This window comes from Saccostrea cucullata, unplaced genomic scaffold (assembly GCF_032062105.1).
Source record: "Saccostrea cucullata isolate Sc308-1 unplaced genomic scaffold, CSIRO_AGI_Scuc_v1 ctg15597, whole genome shotgun sequence".
Classification (NCBI taxonomy): domain Eukaryota; kingdom Metazoa; phylum Mollusca; class Bivalvia; order Ostreida; family Ostreidae; genus Saccostrea; species Saccostrea cuccullata.
In genome coordinates, this window is record NW_026933533.1 from 8,744 (window position 1) to 27,738 (window position 18,995).

General features: G+C 32.0%; 1 protein-coding gene across 1 annotated transcript in view; it reads right to left on the reverse strand.

The window, feature by feature from the left end:
* Nucleotides 1-1,719: 1,719 nt before the first annotated feature.
* Nucleotides 1,720-18,995, reverse strand: part of LOC134238559 (uncharacterized) — a 40,781-nt gene continuing 23,505 nt past the window's right edge. The window contains exons 5-6 of the mRNA XM_062720677.1: nucleotides 4,314-5,534; nucleotides 1,720-3,991 (exon numbers count right to left, since the gene is read on the reverse strand). Coding sequence (XP_062576661.1) covers nucleotides 3,323-3,991; nucleotides 4,314-5,534 — 1,890 coding nt within the window. The 3' untranslated portion in view covers nucleotides 1,720-3,322. The remainder of the gene's footprint in view (nucleotides 3,992-4,313; nucleotides 5,535-18,995) is intronic.

Consider the following 18,995-nt stretch of genomic DNA (forward strand, 5'->3'; position numbering starts at 1 on the left):
GTTGATGCAGTTAAATAGCATTTATCAATATCTATCAGTTTGAAAAAGCATATCTTGAATAGTTACTTTAAAACAGGGCTTTGATCTGAGCTAAACGCAAAGAGTGACAAAAAGAAGGACAGCAAGACGGACAGATAGACATGAAAAACACTATGTGACCCGACCATATTCTTTGTTGGGCACAAAAAAACAATCAGGATGTCCAGAAATGAACACATGCATACGTTGGATTTTTCAAAAAAATGTACCAATCACTTCAGGGATAGTCCACAATCTGTATGCCCTCTTTCTTATCGAATAATTACATGTAGATTAATAAATGTTTGGAGAAAAGTTAACAGTCCCAAAGTTTGATAAAAAGTATTACATGTAGATACAATATGCAGAAATGTAAAAAAAAATACCATTAATTAGTGAAGATATTTCTACTAATTAGTTAAAATCAGTATGAAATCATATCATGATAGCTTGGTTTAAGAATTAAATGTTCATGCAGTGTGAAAAAACAATAGCTAACCTGATGTAAGAAATTATTTAATGGGTATCCACAGTTGTTTGACTAAAACCACATCTTATTGGAAAAAAAATCTTTCAAAGTGAAATTGACATCCCGTGTATACAAAAAAGGCTGAAAAGTATTTATCATTGAGTACCGTATGAAAGATCAATTTCTATCCATTTGATATTTATTTTTATCTCATGTTTAACCCTTTATCCCGTTGATATAGCTCATGTGATATCGTTTTCGTATCACACAGTTGTGACGTCACAATGGGTTTTGCGTTGAGAGATTAAGTAAAATAAAGTTGAGTCCTATACAAAAAGAGTGTTAACCATTATTTGTGGTGTAAAAACAATGGATAAAAAGAATCTCAAATGATTTGTAGTTAGATTTGATTTTTATCCAACTCGTTGAGTGTTAATCCCATCGCAAAGGCTACAAATCATGTGAGATCCTATATATGAACATCAAATTTGTTTGTGATATTGATCTTATCCAAAATGATCTTTTACGGTAATCAACTCGATGTGGTCCCCAGTTAAAAAGTAATATCTGTGTGATCTTCCTATGTATTTTTGTCGTTTTAAATTTACTTAAGGAATGTATTTAAGTTTTGTGTGACTTGTCACGTACATGTAGGCATATTTCATGAAGCGCGCCAGTGCTTCATGAAAAATGTGTCTACGTCCATGTCTGCGAGATTCACAAACCAATAATTATCACAAATCTTAAAAATATTCCTTATATTAACATGTTTGGAAGCACCAAAAACATACCCAATGTTTGAATTTTTCGCTTTCCTATATCGTTATACTTTACTAACGTCGCTGTGGCCTTATTGTGAGTCACATTAACGCACGCTTCTCCGTGTATATTTCTACGTGCGAGTATACACGAAAATAGCTTTCAAATCAATTTCACATTTAGCTTTGTAGAAATACATAGCAAATGTAAATATATAGATATGAATGTGCAGAAAAGCAGACAGATGCATAAGCTGATGGTATAAAAACATTAATTTTTTGAGTTGGCTGTAATGACATGTTATAATTACCTTTTTTCAAAAAACTCAGTGTCTTCTGCAGTTATCACATGTTTCATCTGAAGTTGACACTTACACTTCGTTTCTTAAACTTCAGCTTTGGTTTTGGACAGTTCGCTTTCAAGATTCAGAGATGGATCATTCCGACAACATATGATATTTTGACATTTGAATCATTTTCGAAAAATGTTTGTGTCAAAAAATGTGTCTGTCAAATTCTCTATGGTATTTCAAACATATAATGGTTTGTTTCCCAACATTTGTTATTGAATTTCATCATTGCATAAGAAGAGTGTGTTCTTTTTGGTCAAACAGTTTAGAAATCCCAGCATAAGCAATGGAATGTGTGCTTTCAGTCATTTGGAGGAATTAAAGGCATCACATTCAGAAAAGAAAGAAGGATTTTTTTTCGGAACATATGTACAATGCTACAAACCCTCGAAATCAAAATTATTGTCAAATGCTTTATTAACCATGCTATTTTTGATTTCAGTTAAGAGGGCTAAATATCAACTTCCTGTAATGGAATGAAAATCATTCAACCATTGAATGACTGATTTTGCCAAATCGAAGATGTCCTAAATTTTAAGGACAAAGTTATAGTAAGTATATACTCTACTGTACCCGAAGCTCCCATCCCTAAAGATAGGTTGCTACGTTTCTTTTGCGTTCCAGCATATAAAACTATTTGATGTTTGGTATTTTGACAATACCATATCCAAATAATAAAATAAATGTGAATTGAACTTGAGTTCAATATTGTTTTTGATTATGTATAAAAGTGTATATTCAAGTGCTCTATAAGATGGCCGATTAGTAATACTCTTATTTTGCAGCATGTTTGCTCTCGTCTCAATACCGCTGCTTTTACTTCCTGCACTTCTGACACGACGTCTTGCACATTTGACATAGTTGTCTTCACCATTTCATACTGACTTTCCATTTCAACATTTTCTATAATAGCATCTTCATCTTTCTCTTTTAAACCCAGATTTTGAATGCAATGAAAGTCATCCAGGCATTTCTTTCCAGGAAAGTTTTCCAGTCTTTGGCAGATATCCAACATCATCAACCATGTGTCATCGAATTCTGTCTGAGGGGTGGAGGCTGAGCTCACGTGTGCAGTCAGAGAGTTTCAGATTATCCTTATTCGTTTGACATCATCCCCCAACCTTATCTCTTCTGCTGCAGGCATATTTTTTCCTCCCAATTTTCCTTTTGTTGGATTAGGGATCTTTGAAAATATGTTTCTGATCAACATATAGATCAATGAAATATCAAAATTCTTATATCCAGAGCTTGCAGCTGTTTTCAAGAGATCTTCCTGATCTGAGCGTAAAGTTTTATAAATTGATGATGTCTTCACTTTGTTATCAAGAAGGGAAGGTGTATTTCCCATTCAAGCATATGTCGGTATGCCTGATTTAACATGCCGTTTTTGCTACCATTCCAGGCTTTGAAAATCCTGCTCAATCTGCCAGTTTTGGAATAATTATCCAGCCCTTTTAGAGACAATGATAATGAACATGTTTAAAAGACCTCGAAATTGTATTGAATGTTGAGTCCTCAAAACACAAAAATGAATTAAAGTCTTTCTAACAGGGTCTCAAAATTAAATTCCAACAACCCAATGTCTTGTATTTTTACAAAAATCAGTAAATGTAAATAAAATTTAAAAAAAAAAAAACATATAAATCATTTTTGTTTGATTGTGATTTCAATATAGTTTAAGTTATAAATGTATTCCCAACAGCGTTCTACGTGTAGTATTCTTAATCTTAATTTGAAGCATCTTTTGTTTCAGGCTTTACCATATTCTTTTTAATTTCTTGTACATCGGACATTACTGCCTTCATCATTTCATACTGACTTTCCATTTTAACTTTTTCTATAATAGCATCTTCATCTTCTTCCTTTAAAGTCAGTTTTTGAATGCTATTAAGATCGTCCAGGTATTTCTTTCCAGTGAAGGTTTCCAGTCTCTGGCAGATATCCGACATCGTTGACCAGGTGGCATCAAATTCTGTCTGAGGCGTGGAGGCTGAGCTTACGTGTGCAGTCAAAGAGTTTCGGATTATTCTGATTCGCTCCACATCATCACCAACCCTTATCTCTCCTGCTGCAGGCATACTGTTTCCTCCCCATTTTCCTTTTGTTGGCTTAGGGATCTTTGAACAAACATTTCTGATCAACATATAGATCAATGAAATATCAAAATTCTTATATCCAGAGCTTGCAGCTGTTTTCAAGAGATCTTCCTGATCTGAGCGTAAAGTTTTATAAATTGATGATGTCTTCACTTTGTTATAAACAAGAGAAGGGTGCATTTCCCACTCAAGCACATCTCTGTAAGCCTGATTCAACACATCGTTTGTTGCCATTCCAAGCTTTGCAAATCTAGATCGGTCTGTCAATATTTGCCGATTGCTAGTATTGTTTACTTCTTTCTGAAACAATATGAACCTGAATTAAATCTAGCAAATATGAAGTTGAATTAAATCAAGCAAAATAAAAGTTAATGTATACACTCTACTTTGAGAAAAAGCGTAAAAAAAGTTTTTATTACCTTTTTAATATGAAACAATTTAATCGGTTTTACAGCAATGTTAAATTGATAACGTGATCAAGCTTAAAAGAATAAAAAAAAAACTATTCTGCTAAGGGCCTGGCATGAATATACAAATTAAAAGACAAAAAGGGTAATCCCATATACTCTAATAAACTGGGTTTTTTGTGGAGTGAGGGATATAATGGAAGGAAAATAATTACCTTTTCCCAGAAACCAAGAGTTCTTTGTACATTTATCACATGCTTCTCCTGAAGTCGACACTTGCATTGTGTTTCTTCAGCCTTAATTTTGGAGAGCTCACTTGCAAGGGTGAAAGATAGATCTTTCTCATTACAAATACTGTTTTGACATTTAAATCCTCTATGGAACTTTTTTTCCCCAAGAAATGTTTCCGTCAATATTTCTAAGGCCTGTTCAATGGAGTCTCCAATTTCATTTGATACGTCTTTGTCTACAGCTAATCGGCTGATTCGTAATACTTGTAACTGAATATCATCGTTACATATGCCAACAACAACAGTGTGTTCTTTGTGATCAAACACTGCCGCTGTTTGATAGAGACATAAACTTCCATCATGATCTTCATCTATTGAAACATTCCATCTCAGAAAACCCATGCAATATGCTACTAGTCTGTAGAACACAAAAATGGCAAAAGATGTGAATCGATAGCACAAAATGGAGGAGCATTCCCATTTATCTTCATGGAAGTCAGCTTTAAACTGCTTTTTGTTCATACAGGGGACATACCATGACATGTCACCTTTTGATACAGCCACAGAGGATTCCAAAGGTACCAGCATTTGAAGCTTCTCCATGTAAGACATAATTTCACTTTTATGTGTCAAATATAAAGGTTCATCTCTCCATAGTGCATTTACCACTTTATCTTTAAGTTCCCCTGTTTTGTTGAAGGATTCCCATTCTTTGATTAATGTTGTTTTGCAGTCTTTATTGATATGGTTTTTATCAGCAATGATCTTACTGAAAGCTTTAGCAAACCACTGAATGTCCAGTACTGCATGTTCCCTCAATTTCTCATCTTGAAAATACAAAAGAATGCCATTGTCATGGAAACACGTTAAAAACCTAGACATTTCTTCATCACTTTTAATTTTATATTCATCAGGAAGGGATGAGTTGAGCTTCCAAATTTCCGCAACGGACAAAACCTTCCAGTCTCCTTCATATAATAACTGTTCCATAAGAGCCCATGAAGAAGGAATTTCAATTTTTGTATTGAGCTCATTTGTAAATAGTTCGACTATCGATTTTTTCACTAATTCCAGTTTTTTCTTCGTATTGTCATTTAGTTCAACTAGACCCACAGCATAATCACGATCATTCAGAGACTTGCTTAGCCAATTTCTGTCCTCATCTGGTACTGTTTTCCAGAAGTCTTCAAAGTACTTCTTTATTTCCTTCAGAAGTAAACAAAATAGTCAAACAATACTATACACTTAAGTGACATACATGTATTTTGTATCAGGCTTAATGCTGCCTATGGCCAGCTAGCTTACCTATAGCTCATTAACTATCGAGTTTCTAACTACACATATTCTTCAGAAACGAGCTTACCCCCATCCCAACTTTTTTTTGCAAATATGGACATAATAAAGGCATCGAGTATTTGGGCCTAAGTTTAGCTCCCCCTTTCAACATGCAGAGGTTGCAGTGTATTCAAAGAAGGGTAAGGTGGTAGCTAAAGGGTTTTAAAATAAGAGACTTATGGGCCCTGCATCGCTCTTCTAATAAATTGTGCAATTTATCACTTCTATTTGAAGTCTTTAATTATCATGTACATATAAACTAAAACCTTGAAACTGCAAACGTTGGTCATCATGACCTACATATAGGTTAAAACACTCTGAGAGTCCAGGATAGTCAACTGACAAAGTGTGATGATTCTTAACCTCATATTAGCTGAAATATAAAGATATAATACCCCTATGATTTTAAACGCAGATCACAGTGACCTACCTTGTGGTAAAGTCTGAGTCCCCAAAATGTCTCAAATAACAGCAAATCTCAAGACTTATTATCTAAAATATTCAAACAATACCTAGAAAACTCCAAATGTAGGTCACTATGACTATCTTTTTTCCTTAGCTAAAAAGTACCTGAAATATCTTAAAATTTCCAAAAAAATTCAAAGGCAGGTCACTGTGACCTTTCCTTCAGTTTACCATGTCTGAAGAGCCAAGATACATCAACTGACAAAGCTTGATGTTAAGTACCTTTAATTACGCAGCACTGTTAAGGCTTGAATAAGGGGGTTGGGCCTAATTTATACGGGAAAAGTTTACTGTGACGTCACACAAAAATATGACTTTTATGTATTTCTCATAATACCTGAAAATGAAATAATTTGCAATTTTTAATTGTATTAGCATTATAAACAACAATATACCTTATCAATGCATTAAAAAAATTGCTAGTTAAATCCAATGTAGCTGGTACAAAACAAATCACTCGAGTTGTAAACATTTTTGGTTACTTTCATGTGCTGTGAGAGAGGAATTTTTTAACAATTAATATAAAGGAATATTATTTTTTTTAAAAGTCTTTTACCAAGTATAGCCTTTGTTTAGTGCGATTATTAATTACTACCAAGAGAATGTATTTTATTAATTATGTCGTGTTTTTATGTACATATATATGGAAATATATATATTTTTAAATTAAACAAATATACAAAATAAGAGCAGAGCAAACATGGACCTCCGAAAATCAGAGGTGGGATCAGGTGCCATGGAGGAGTGAGCATCTGCCTACCGGTCACATACATACGTAATTTTACAAGAGATTTCATGAGAATCGTACTTTCGCAAAATATGCATAGATCTTAACATTTTTTGATAGATAAAGGAATTGGAAAAGCGCTGCTGCTTTTTTATCGAGGCCATGATTTTATATGTACACAAAATTTTGGTAGTCAAAATTATTGAACATGCTATTCACAATAAAATTCTAACTTTCGAATTCTATTCAAAGCAGCAGCACTTTTCAGAAACTACAAAGTATACAGAAACATTTAATAGCTTGAATTTTTAATTTTAATTAGGGTATGCCCTTGTGATATTGAAATTTGTTAATGACCTACTTTCAGTACAAGTACTATTCATTCATCACGTGACTGTCCATCGATGGGACTAAACTTCATACAGTACATAGTGGGTTATACAATGCTATTTCCATAAGTATTAAAGTTCTGTGATAATAAAACAGCTTAATTAAAATAAATTCAATTTTAAAATAAAGTGCCTCGCCACAGCATGATACGCCCTTCAAAAAATTACAATTTTCTTGAACAGTTTAGGTGCAAAAAATCACATCAACCTTGATTCTAAGATTTCGATGATTTTTCCATTCCTTAAAATATTTATCCATTCCCTGTGATGTAGGCATCTATTATAATAAATATTACATCACTAATAGATTTCTGTGCTGGTTGTGTTAGACCTTGTCAAATGCCCATCATCAAATTAGTCTTAACAAAATCTATACCAAATTAATTTTGAAAAAAAGGCTGGCCATCAAATGACAAATGTTATAAACTGACCAGCAGTTCTTCTGTCTAATCCCCAAAGGGCTGCTTAATCAGAGCTACTGAAACAGCTGGCCTTTCTACATTGAACTCATTAATTAATCTTTAACTGGATTCTTATCTACTCATTACTACCAAGAGATGAATGGGTCTGCACTATCTACTATATTTTTTATAAAAAAAAACATATAAAATACTCTCAGATTTTTTTTTTTGGTGAGATTTAATGTAAATTTAGTATGTAAATATGGACATGCTGAATTAACCTTCAATAAAATTAGTTTTTAAATTAATAATATAACAAAATATCAGATTAGTCTATTATGCAATATTGAATTAATTTTAATTACTTTTCATCAAATTCATTTCAAACCTTTAGCTTATCAACAAGAGCTATTTTTAATCAAACAGGCTTATCCATTTGCCCAATTCTCAAGGGATATAGATAACGCCAATGCTCTGTCAGTTAACTGCTGCACTCAAAACCCATTAATTTCTCTCTATTTGATATGCAATTTTCTGTTATCAAAATTCTTCTTGACCAGTGCCTGATAATTACACTCATGGGAGACATGGGATTTCTCTAACATACATTATATTTGTTTTAGATTGCTGTCAAGTATATGCTTAAAAAATATGTATTTTCTTAATATAACACTTTTTTAATAAGAACAGTGAAATACTTTTACATTATTTGTGATGTGTAAATGAATAGTAAAAAGACACATTTTTTTGTTAAAAATTCACTTAAATTAAAGGTCACAGTGACCTTGAAATAGGTCGCGACACACCCTCTACCTAAGATGCATAATCTGGCCAAGTTTGATGATTGTAGGTCTTATGGTTTTCTAGTTATGGGCCGGAAAGGATTTTTCCATATTTGGCTATAACTTCTTAATTAAAGGTCAGAGTGACCTACTTTTTGTGCGCGACACACCTTCTACCCAAGATGCATCAGATGACAAAGTTTGATAATCCTAGGACTAGTAGTATTAAAGTTATGAGCCGGAAACGAAAAAGCTAAATGACAGACGGAAGATTACGAAGCCTATAACATAATACGTCCCGTCTTAAGGGGCGCATATCCCCTTTATTCAACGTCTATTTACCATTGATTTCTCATTGTAGGCCTTAACAGTGCTGCGTATTACGGAATATAATATAGAAGCACCCTAGGCCTCAGGCACTCATGTGTGAAAGGGGTTCTGAATGACATGATAGCTCCTACCCTTTAAAAATTCGAGGGAATAGGGTAAAATTTTGCCCGGTCCTGAAAGGTACGTAGCTTCCTAAGTACGTCTCGGGCGTGCGGGCGGACGGGAATTTCGTACACTATTTATTTATTTTAAATTTGCAGGCTCTCGGCTGTTTTATTTACTTGCAGCAGAGAGGAGTTTAAACAATTAAATAGCAAGGATTTTTTTTCAATCTTTTAATGAGTTGACATAATTATAGCTAATTAATATTTTCAAGGATTGTATATTTACACAAATGTAGTTTAGAATATATATCTAATTATATATATATTTTTAAATTAAACTGATAAATAAGGAAGTCAGGAAAATTTTATATCTCTTAATATAAACTACAGGTTTTTGAGAGATAAAATATCTACATGAAGGGAATTGTAGGCTTATTTTATTATTTAATGTGAAATAATGTACTCAAAATTATTGAACATGCTGGTCAACAATTACCCTAATTTCAATCTATGAATTGCGAAAGAAATTTGATAAATGAAACATGTAGCTAATCGGTAATCTATTTTTTTTTATGAGTAATTAATTTTGAACATAAACCGAGGGTTTAATTCTGGTGATTTATACAGATGTAATCTTGAACATTTACAAATAAAACACTTAAAACTGAGAATTAAAGAGCTAGAGAAATTAACGATAATTTCAAAAGCCCCAGTACTCAAATAGTATCCCTTGGAATTAGCCATGTCTATAATGATGATCTATTTACACTAATTCTAGTGGAAGACATAAAAGTAAATTTAATTTTCTGAATAAAAAGTAAATATAGGAACCAGTATTAAATTAATCACAGAAAATAAAGAAATTGAATTAATTCAGAACAAATTATTTGATTAAACGTTCATGTTCAGTGTAATTCATAAATTAGGTGTTTTTTCCTTCTATAAATATTATTTCAAATTATGTCTATGCGTGTACTGTTCATAGATTACCCTCGCATACAAATAAAGATTCCTGGTATACTACACAGAATCAATTTCAACTGCCTTATATAGGTCTATAATTTATTGGAAATCTCATTTCTGAGTAAGCTCTGCCCATTTAATTAATAAACCCCGCCCACTGGGACTGACGTGGGACTGCTTTGGCAGTCAAAAAAAAAAAAAAAAAAAAAAAAAGAAAAACAGTCCCCTGGACTGCTCTGGCATTGCTGGGTTTGGTGGGTACTGTACTTTTTCATAAATATGGTTTTAGGCCCCAAGATGCATAAATTTACAAGATTTGATAATTTTAAACCTCTCAGTGGTGTCTGAAATAATGAAATGAAATGTTTTATAAAGATTAGCCATAAAATTAAATAAGAACAGTCTAAAAGGGACAAATACTCCCGCTGGTTTTTTTCAGAGAAGTTGTCAAATTATGAATATTTTATGGATTTAAGAGAAGAGAGACATGGTGAAAGATTTTTTAGTACACATATGATTACTCAATATATTCCTTTATGAATGAAACAAAGGTGTAGTCTAATAAAAGATAAACTTAAGATACAGGCCACACAAATTCTGTCAGTGAACTTGAACTTGCATTAATAACCTTGGTTCAGAGTCATGACACACCCTCCGGTCATAAGCAATCTTTGTGAAAAATGGGAACTCAACAGATCTATTTATAAGAAAGATATGTTTTATAATGTTTGCATTTTATAATGTATGAACCAGACGAAATTATGATTTTTTTGTAATTGCAGCGTCCTCTCCAATATATACACCCTAACGACATGAAAAATCTTTGTGTGAAATGGGAACTTACCAAGTTTATCCAGAAGAAAGATAAGGACCGGACACATTTGAACGAACAGACAAAGTGATTTCAATACACAAGGAATAATAAGGAGCCCACGGTGTCCTATTTTTAAGTTGGTAATATTTGATCACGAAAGATGCATCAACTGACAAAGTTTGATGATTATAGGCCTTAAAGTGTCCAAAATATGCCTTCAAATCAATTAGAAAATAAATGCCCACAAAATTGAAAAATTAGGTCACCATGATCTTTTTTTTGAGTTATTAACATGATGTGAAGTCCTAAGATGCATAAACTTACACGATTTGATGATCTTAGTCTTCATAGTAAGGAAAATATAAACGTTTTTAGAAGTGTAATTTTTTGATCAAATTTGAAGTGAACTTAAGAACACGCCCTTTTCCCCTGGGTGATGCCTTGAAGAATTTTTAATCTTCAACGTATTCTCATCCTTGTATGTAAATTTGGTGATCATCTGCCTGGTATGATTTTATTTCCTAATTATCTCCACTTATTTAAAGGTCCTAACCTTAGTTGTAGTATTAATGGTACATGTAGCCTTTGGGCCAAGGATACCTGTGACGAATTTGACAATGATTGGCTGAGGGGTTCTTCTATTCTAAAAGGATTACGCACACCGTATGACGCACGCCATGCAAATGGCAATTGGCCATGGCATAAGCTCTTTGAGCCTTTGGCTCAGAAGAGCTAGAATGGAACTGAAAGAAGAATTTTTATCCTACTCATCCCATCCCACCCAACCCTACCAACACCACGAAAAAGGATTTTGGCATTTTGACAAATTACTATTTTTTTCTTTTTTTATTCTTCACAAAATGTTTTTTTTTCAGTTTTTAATTTTTCCTCTTTCGATTAGCCATCCCCCCACTTACAACTTTCTTCCTACGTCAATCCTACAATAATCTTTTTTTAAAACTTCCTATCCAATAGTGTTGCTCTACACAAGTATCAAAGGGACAGCATTGCCCAAAGGATCAAGACACAACATAACATGGCCTTTGAATCAGCATATATCCAAGGATGCTTCTAATGTAATTACAAAGTGGGCCCAGCCATTTTTATGCGCACGGATGGATAGATCTAGGGCATATATTGTTTATTTTGTCTGTTTATCTATTTGTCTGGTCTGTTGTCATATACTTTTGAACCTTGAGAGATTGAGACTTCATATTTGGTATGCATACTCAACTAATAAAATTCTTTGAAATGGAATCGAGGTTAAATGACCTTGTGACCTTGACTGTGACCTATATGCTAAATATATTTTTTTTGACTTTTCGCCATAACTTTTGAACAATAGGAGATAGAGACTTCACATTTAGTATGCATACTCCACTATTATGTTCTTACAAATGACACCAAGGTCAATGAATTTGTGACCTTCACTCTGACCTGTATGCTAAAAATAAAGCTCTTTCAAACTTTGTTGCCGCCGGGCACATAGTGCTTCGCAAACACATCTTGTTCAGAATAAAACATGCATAGAATGAGAATTGCTCCCTAATTTTGGTCTTACTCTGTCGCCAAAATCTATTTTTTGAAGGAATATTAAAAACTACACAACTTTGGAATGTTTCCATTTGAATGCAAATTAAGGTGCCCTGTTTCTTTTAATAAAAAACATTTTTAATTAAAATAAAATTGTCATAAAAAAAATCCAAGAGACGAATTTAGTCAGACAAGCTCGATTGAGTCTTTGACTTACACGAGCAAAAGAAAATTATTTGTTCTGTGCATTTTTCCTACATTCAAAATCAGAGAACAAAATTTATTTATTCTAATAATTTAATGTTGCATCATCATTCTTATAATACATCAAGTACTGTCGTTTTTTCTTTTCTTTTTTTTTTTTTTTACATTTATGGCCATGATAATTAAATATTAAATTATGTCAACGTTTATAGGTATATTCACACTCATATTTGATGAAATGAGTCTGCTTGATTTAATTTAAAAGAAAAAAATATTAACTTAAATTTTAGTACTAAATAGCAATTTTTAACACTTAACATAATTATAATTAAACTTATATGTTAAAAAAATTTGAATATATAATTATTTCTATTTAATAATTGATCAGTACATAAATTATTAAATGGTGAAAATATTGTTATATTATTTAATTTTACTTAAGTTTATCCTTGATTTTATCAAAAAATAAAAATTACTTGAAACAACCAATGAATACATATAATTTATTGGTTTAGAATACACAACATAAACATTATACAAAGATTCTTTTAATTTAACACTTGTGAATGTGTTTGATATCTGTCTGATCCTGTAAGTTTAAAAAAATGCTCAATATACCAGTGGGAAGTAGAAAATATCGTTTCATGGGTGAAAACAGAGGAAATTCAGATTAAAAGACGATTGTAGTTTTCTACATATCTTCAGATTTATTGATTAGTTTTATTAATTTTTTGTTCTCTGAGGGAATTATGGCTTGTATTTACGTTGAAATATTTGGTCTGTACCTTCCCAAACATTAATCTGCAATAAAAAAAATTGGAGGGAATAGGGTAAAATTAGTGCGCCCGAGCGGGCTGATGCGGAGTAAAACTTATACGTCCGCTCCTGATTAAGTACTTCTCGGGCGTGCGGGCGGACGGGAATTTCGTACACTATTTATTTATTCTAAATTTGCAGGCTCTCGGCTGTTTTATTTACTTGCAGCAGAGAGGAGTTTAAACTATCAAATATCAAGGATTTTTTTCAATCTTTTAATGAGTTGAGATTATTATAGCTAATTAATATTTTCAATGATTGTACATTTAAACAAATGTAGTTTAGAATATATATATAATTATATACATATATTTAAATTAAACTGATAAATAAGGAAGTCAGGAAATTTTTTATCCCTAAATATAAACTACAGGTTTATGAGAGATAAAATATCTACATGAAGGGAATTGTAGGCTTATTTTATTATTTAATGTGAAATTATGTACTCAAAATTATTGAACATGCTGGTCAACAATTACCCTAATTTCAATCTATGTATTGCGAAAGAAATTTGATAAATGAAACATGTAGCTAATCGGTAATCTATTTTTTTTTATGAGTAATTAATTTTGAACATAAACTGAAGGTTTAATTCTGGTGATTTATACAGATGTAATCTTGAACATTTACAAATAAAACACTTAAAACTGAGAATTATAGAGCTAGAGAAATTAACGATAATTTCAAAAGCCCCAGTACTCAAGAAAATCTCGAGTATCCCGATAGAATGGAATTAGCCATGCTCTATAATGATAAGATCTATTTACAGCTAATTCTAGTGGATAATAATCAAAGTAAATTTAATTTTCTGTATTAAAAGTAAATATAGGAACAAGTATTAAATAAATCACAGAAAATAAAGAAATTGAATTAATATCAGACCAAATTATTGTGATTAAACGTTCATGTTCAGTGTATTTCATACATGTACATGTAGGTGTGAAAGCCTTCTTCCTTCTATAAATATTATTTCAAATTTTGTCTATGCGTGTACTGTTCATAAATTACCCTCGCATACAAATAATTCACTGATATACTACACAGAATCAATTTCAACTGCCTTATATAGGTCTATAATTTATTGGAAATCTCATTTCTGAGTAAGCTCTGCCCATTTAATTAATAAACCCCGCCCACTGGGACTGACGTGGGACTGCTTTGGCAGTCCAAAAAAAAAAAAAAAAAAAAAAAAACAGTCCCCTGGACTGCTCTGGCATTGCTGGGTTTGGTGGGTACTGTACTTTTTCATAAATATGGTTTTAGGCCCCAAGATGCATTAATTTACAAGATTTGATAATTTTAAACCTCTCAGTGGTGTCTGAAATAATGAAATGAAATGTTTTATAAAGATTAGCCATAAAATTAAATAAGAACAGTCTAAAAGGGACAAATACTCCCGCTGGTTTTTTCAGAGAAGTTGTCAAATTATGAATATTTTATGGATCTAAGAGAAGAGAGAAATGGTGAAAGATTTTTTAGTACACATATAATTACTCATTATATTCCTTTATGAATGAAACAAAGGTGTAGTCTAATAAAAGAAATACTTAAGATACAGGCCACACAAATTCTGTCAGTGAACTTGAACTTGCATTAATAACCTTGGTTCAGAGTCATGACACACCCTCCGGTCATAAGCAATCTTTGTGAAAAATGGGAACTCAACAGATCTATCTATAAGAAAGATATGTTTTATAATGTTTGCATTTTATAATGTATGAACCAGACGAAATTATGATTTTTTCCTGTAATTGCAGCGTCCTTGAAGATCCACAGATGATTATGGGTCAAAGTTATGATAAACCCTCTGGTCATAAGCAATATTTATGTAAAACAGGAACCCTCAAAGTTTATCCAAAAGAAAGATATGGACCTTGCGCAAATTATGAACTTTTTTCAGTGACCTTAACCTCGCACAAATGGCCTTGGGTCAAGGTCATGACATACCCTCAAGACATAAACAATATTTGTGTACAACAGAAACTTACCAAGTTTATCCACAATAAAGATGTGGACCAGACATGAAATGTTTTTTTTTTCTTTCATTGACCTTCAACTTGCACAGATGACTTTGGGTCAAGGTCAATATACACCCTAACGACATGAAAAATCTTTGTGTGAAATGGGAACTTACCAAGTTTATCCAGAAGAAAGATAAGGACCGGACACATTTGAACGAACAGACAAAGTGATTTCAATACACAAGGAATAAAAAGGAGCCCACGGTGTCCTATTTTTAAGTTGGTAATATTTGATCACGAAAGATGCATCAACTGACAAAGTTTGATGATTATAGGCCTTAAAGTGTCCAAAATATGCCTTCAAATCAATTAGAAAATAAATGCCCACAAAATTGAAAAATAAGGTCACCATGATCTTTTTTTGAGTTATCAACATGATGTGAAGTCCTAAGATGCATAAACTTACACGATTTGATGATCTTAGTCTTCATAGTAAGGAAAATATAAACGTTTCTAGAAGTGTAATTTTTTGGTCAAATTTGAAGTGAACTTAAGAACACGCCCTTTTCCCCTGGGTGATGCCCTGAAGAATTTTTAATCTTCAACGTATTCTCATCCTTGTATGTAAATTTGGTGATCATCTGCCTGGTATGATTTTATTTCCTGATTATCTCCACTTATTTAAAGGTCCTAACCTTAGTTGTAGTATTAATGGTACATGTAGCCTTTGGGCCAAGGATACCTGTGACAAATTTGACAATGATTTGCTGAGGGGTTCTTCTATTCTAAAAGGATTACGCACACCGTATGACGCACGCCATGCAAATGGCAATTGGCCATGGCATAAGCTCTTTGAACCTTTGGCTCAGAAGAGCTAAAATGGAACTGAAAGAAGAATTTTTATCCTACTCATCCCATCCCACCCAACCCTACCAACACCACGGAAAAGGATTTTGGCATTTTGACAAATTACTATTTTTTTCTTTTTTTATTCTTGACAAAATGTTTTTTTTTTCAGTTTTTAATTTTACCTCTTTCCATTAGCTATCCCCCAACTTACAATTTTCTTCCTACGTCAATCCTACAATAATCTTTTTAAAATTTCCTATCCAATAGTGTGGCTCTACACTAGCATCAAAGGGACAGCATTGCCCAATTGATCACGACACAACATAACATGGCCTTCGAATCAGCATATATCCAAGGATGCTTCTAACGTAATTACAAAGTGGGCCCAGCCATTTTTATGTGCACGGATCGATAGATCTAGGGCATATATTTTTTTTGATACTCAACTAATAAAGTTCTTTTAAACGGTGTCGAGGTCAATGACCTTGTGACCTTGACTGTGACCTATATGCTAAATATAGCTTTTTCGACTTTTCGCCATAACTTTTGAACAATAGGAGATAGAGACTTCACATTTGGTATGCATACTCCACTATTATGTTCTTACAAATGACACCAAGGTCAATGAATTTGTGACCTTCACTCTGACCTGTATACTAAAAATAAAGCTCTTTCAATCTTTGTTGCCGCCGGGCACATAGTGCTTCGCAAACACATCTTGTTCAGAATAAAACATGCATAGAATGAGAATTGCTCCCCTAATTTTGGTCTTACTCTGTCGCCAGAATCTATTTTTTGAAGGAATATTAAAAACTACACAACTTTGGAATGTTTCCATTTGAATGCAAATTAAGGTGCCCTGTTTTTTTTTTAAGAACATACTTAAAATAAAATTGTCATAAAAAAGAGACGAATTTAGTCAGACAAGCTCATTTGAATCTTTGGCTTACACGAGCAAAAGAAAATTATTTGTTCTGTGCATTTTTCCTACATTCAAAATCAGAGAACAAAATTTATTTATTCTAATAATTTAATGTTGCATCATCATTCTTATAATAATAAAATTTCCCCATTAATGATAAAATATCATTAAATTCCCAATTCCAAGGGCCTGGGCCCCATTCCCAAAAGTGAGTGGAAAGTACCTGCTCAAAAAGTCTTTCAGCCCTGCTGAAAATCAGCAGGCCCGCGTAATAAAATTCAATATAAACTTCAGAGTACACACACTCAAACTTGTACATTTTTTTTCAAATTTAATCTAATTTCTTGCACAGTAAATAGTAAGATTATTTTTTTTTTCATTTGATTACTTTCAATATTAAGTTAGGAAAAATAAAACATCAAGTACTGTCGTTTTTTCTTTTCTTTTTTTTTTTTTTTTACATTTATGGCCATGATAATTAAATATTAAATTATGTCAACGTTTATAGGTATATTCACACACATTTCTGATGAAATGAGTCTGCTTGATTTAATTGAAAAGAAAAGAAAAAACTTAAATTTTAGTACTTAATAGCAATTTTTAACACTTAACGTAATTATAATTAAACTTATATTTTAAAAAGAATTTGAATATATTATTATTTCTATCTAATTATTGATCAGTACATAAAATTATTAAAAGGTGAAAATATCGTTATATTATTTAATTTTACCTAAGTTTATCCTTGATTTTATCAAAAAATAAAAATTACTTGAAACAACCAATGAATACATATAATTTATTGGTTTAGAATACACAACATAAACATTATACAAAGATTCTTTTAATTTAACACTTGTGAATGTGTTTGATATCTGTCTGATCCTGTAAGTGTAAAAAAAAAAATGCTCAATATACCAGTGGGAAGTAGAAAATATCGTTTCATGTGTGAAAACAGAGGAAATTCAGATTAAAAGACGATTGTAGTTTTCTACATATCTTCAGATTTATTGATTAGTTTTATTAATTTTTTGTTCTCTGAGGGAATTATGGCTTGTATTTACGTTGAAATATTTGGTCTGTACCTTCCCAAACATTAATCTGCAATAAAAAAAATTGGAGGGAATAGGGTAAAATTAGTGCGCCCGAGCGGGCTGATGCGGAGTAAAACTTATACGTCCGCTCCTGATTAAGTACTTCTCGGGCGTGCGGGCGGACGGGAATTTCGTACACTATTTATTTATTCTAAATTTGCAGGCTCTCGGCTGTTTTATTTACTTGCAGCAGAGAGGAGTTTAAACTATCAAATATCAAGGATTTTTTTCAATCTTTTAATGAGTTGAGATTATAATAGCTAATTAATATTTTCAATGATTGTACATTTAAACAAATGTAGTTTAGAATATATATATAATTATATACATATATTTAAATTAAACTGATAAATAAGGAAGTCAGGAAATTTTTTATCCCTAAATATAAACTACAGGTTTATGAGAGATAAAATATCTACATGAAGGGAATTGTAGGCTTATTTTATTATTTAATGTGAAATTATGTACTCAAAATTATTGAACATGCTGGTTAACAATTACCTTAATTTCAATCTATGTAATGCGAAAGAAATTTGATAAATGAAACGTGTAGCTAATCGGTAATCTATTTTTTTTTATGAGTAATTAATTTTGAACATAAACTGAAGGTTTAATTCTGGTGATTTATACAGATGTAATCTTGAACATTTACAAATAAAACACTTAAAACTGAGAATTATAGAGCTAGAAAAATTAACGATAATTTCAAAAGCCCCAGTACTCAAGAAAATCCCTCTCGAGTATCCCAATAGTATGGAATTAGCCATGCTTTATAATGATAAGATCTATTTACAGCTAATTCTAGTGGATAATAATCAAAGTAAATTTAATTTTCTGTATAAAAAGTAAATATAGGAACAAGTATTAAATAAATCACAGAAAATAAAGAAATTGAATTAATTCAGAACAAATTATTGTGATTAAACGTTCATGTTCAGTGTAATTCATAAATGTAGGTGTGAAAGCCTTCTTCCTTCT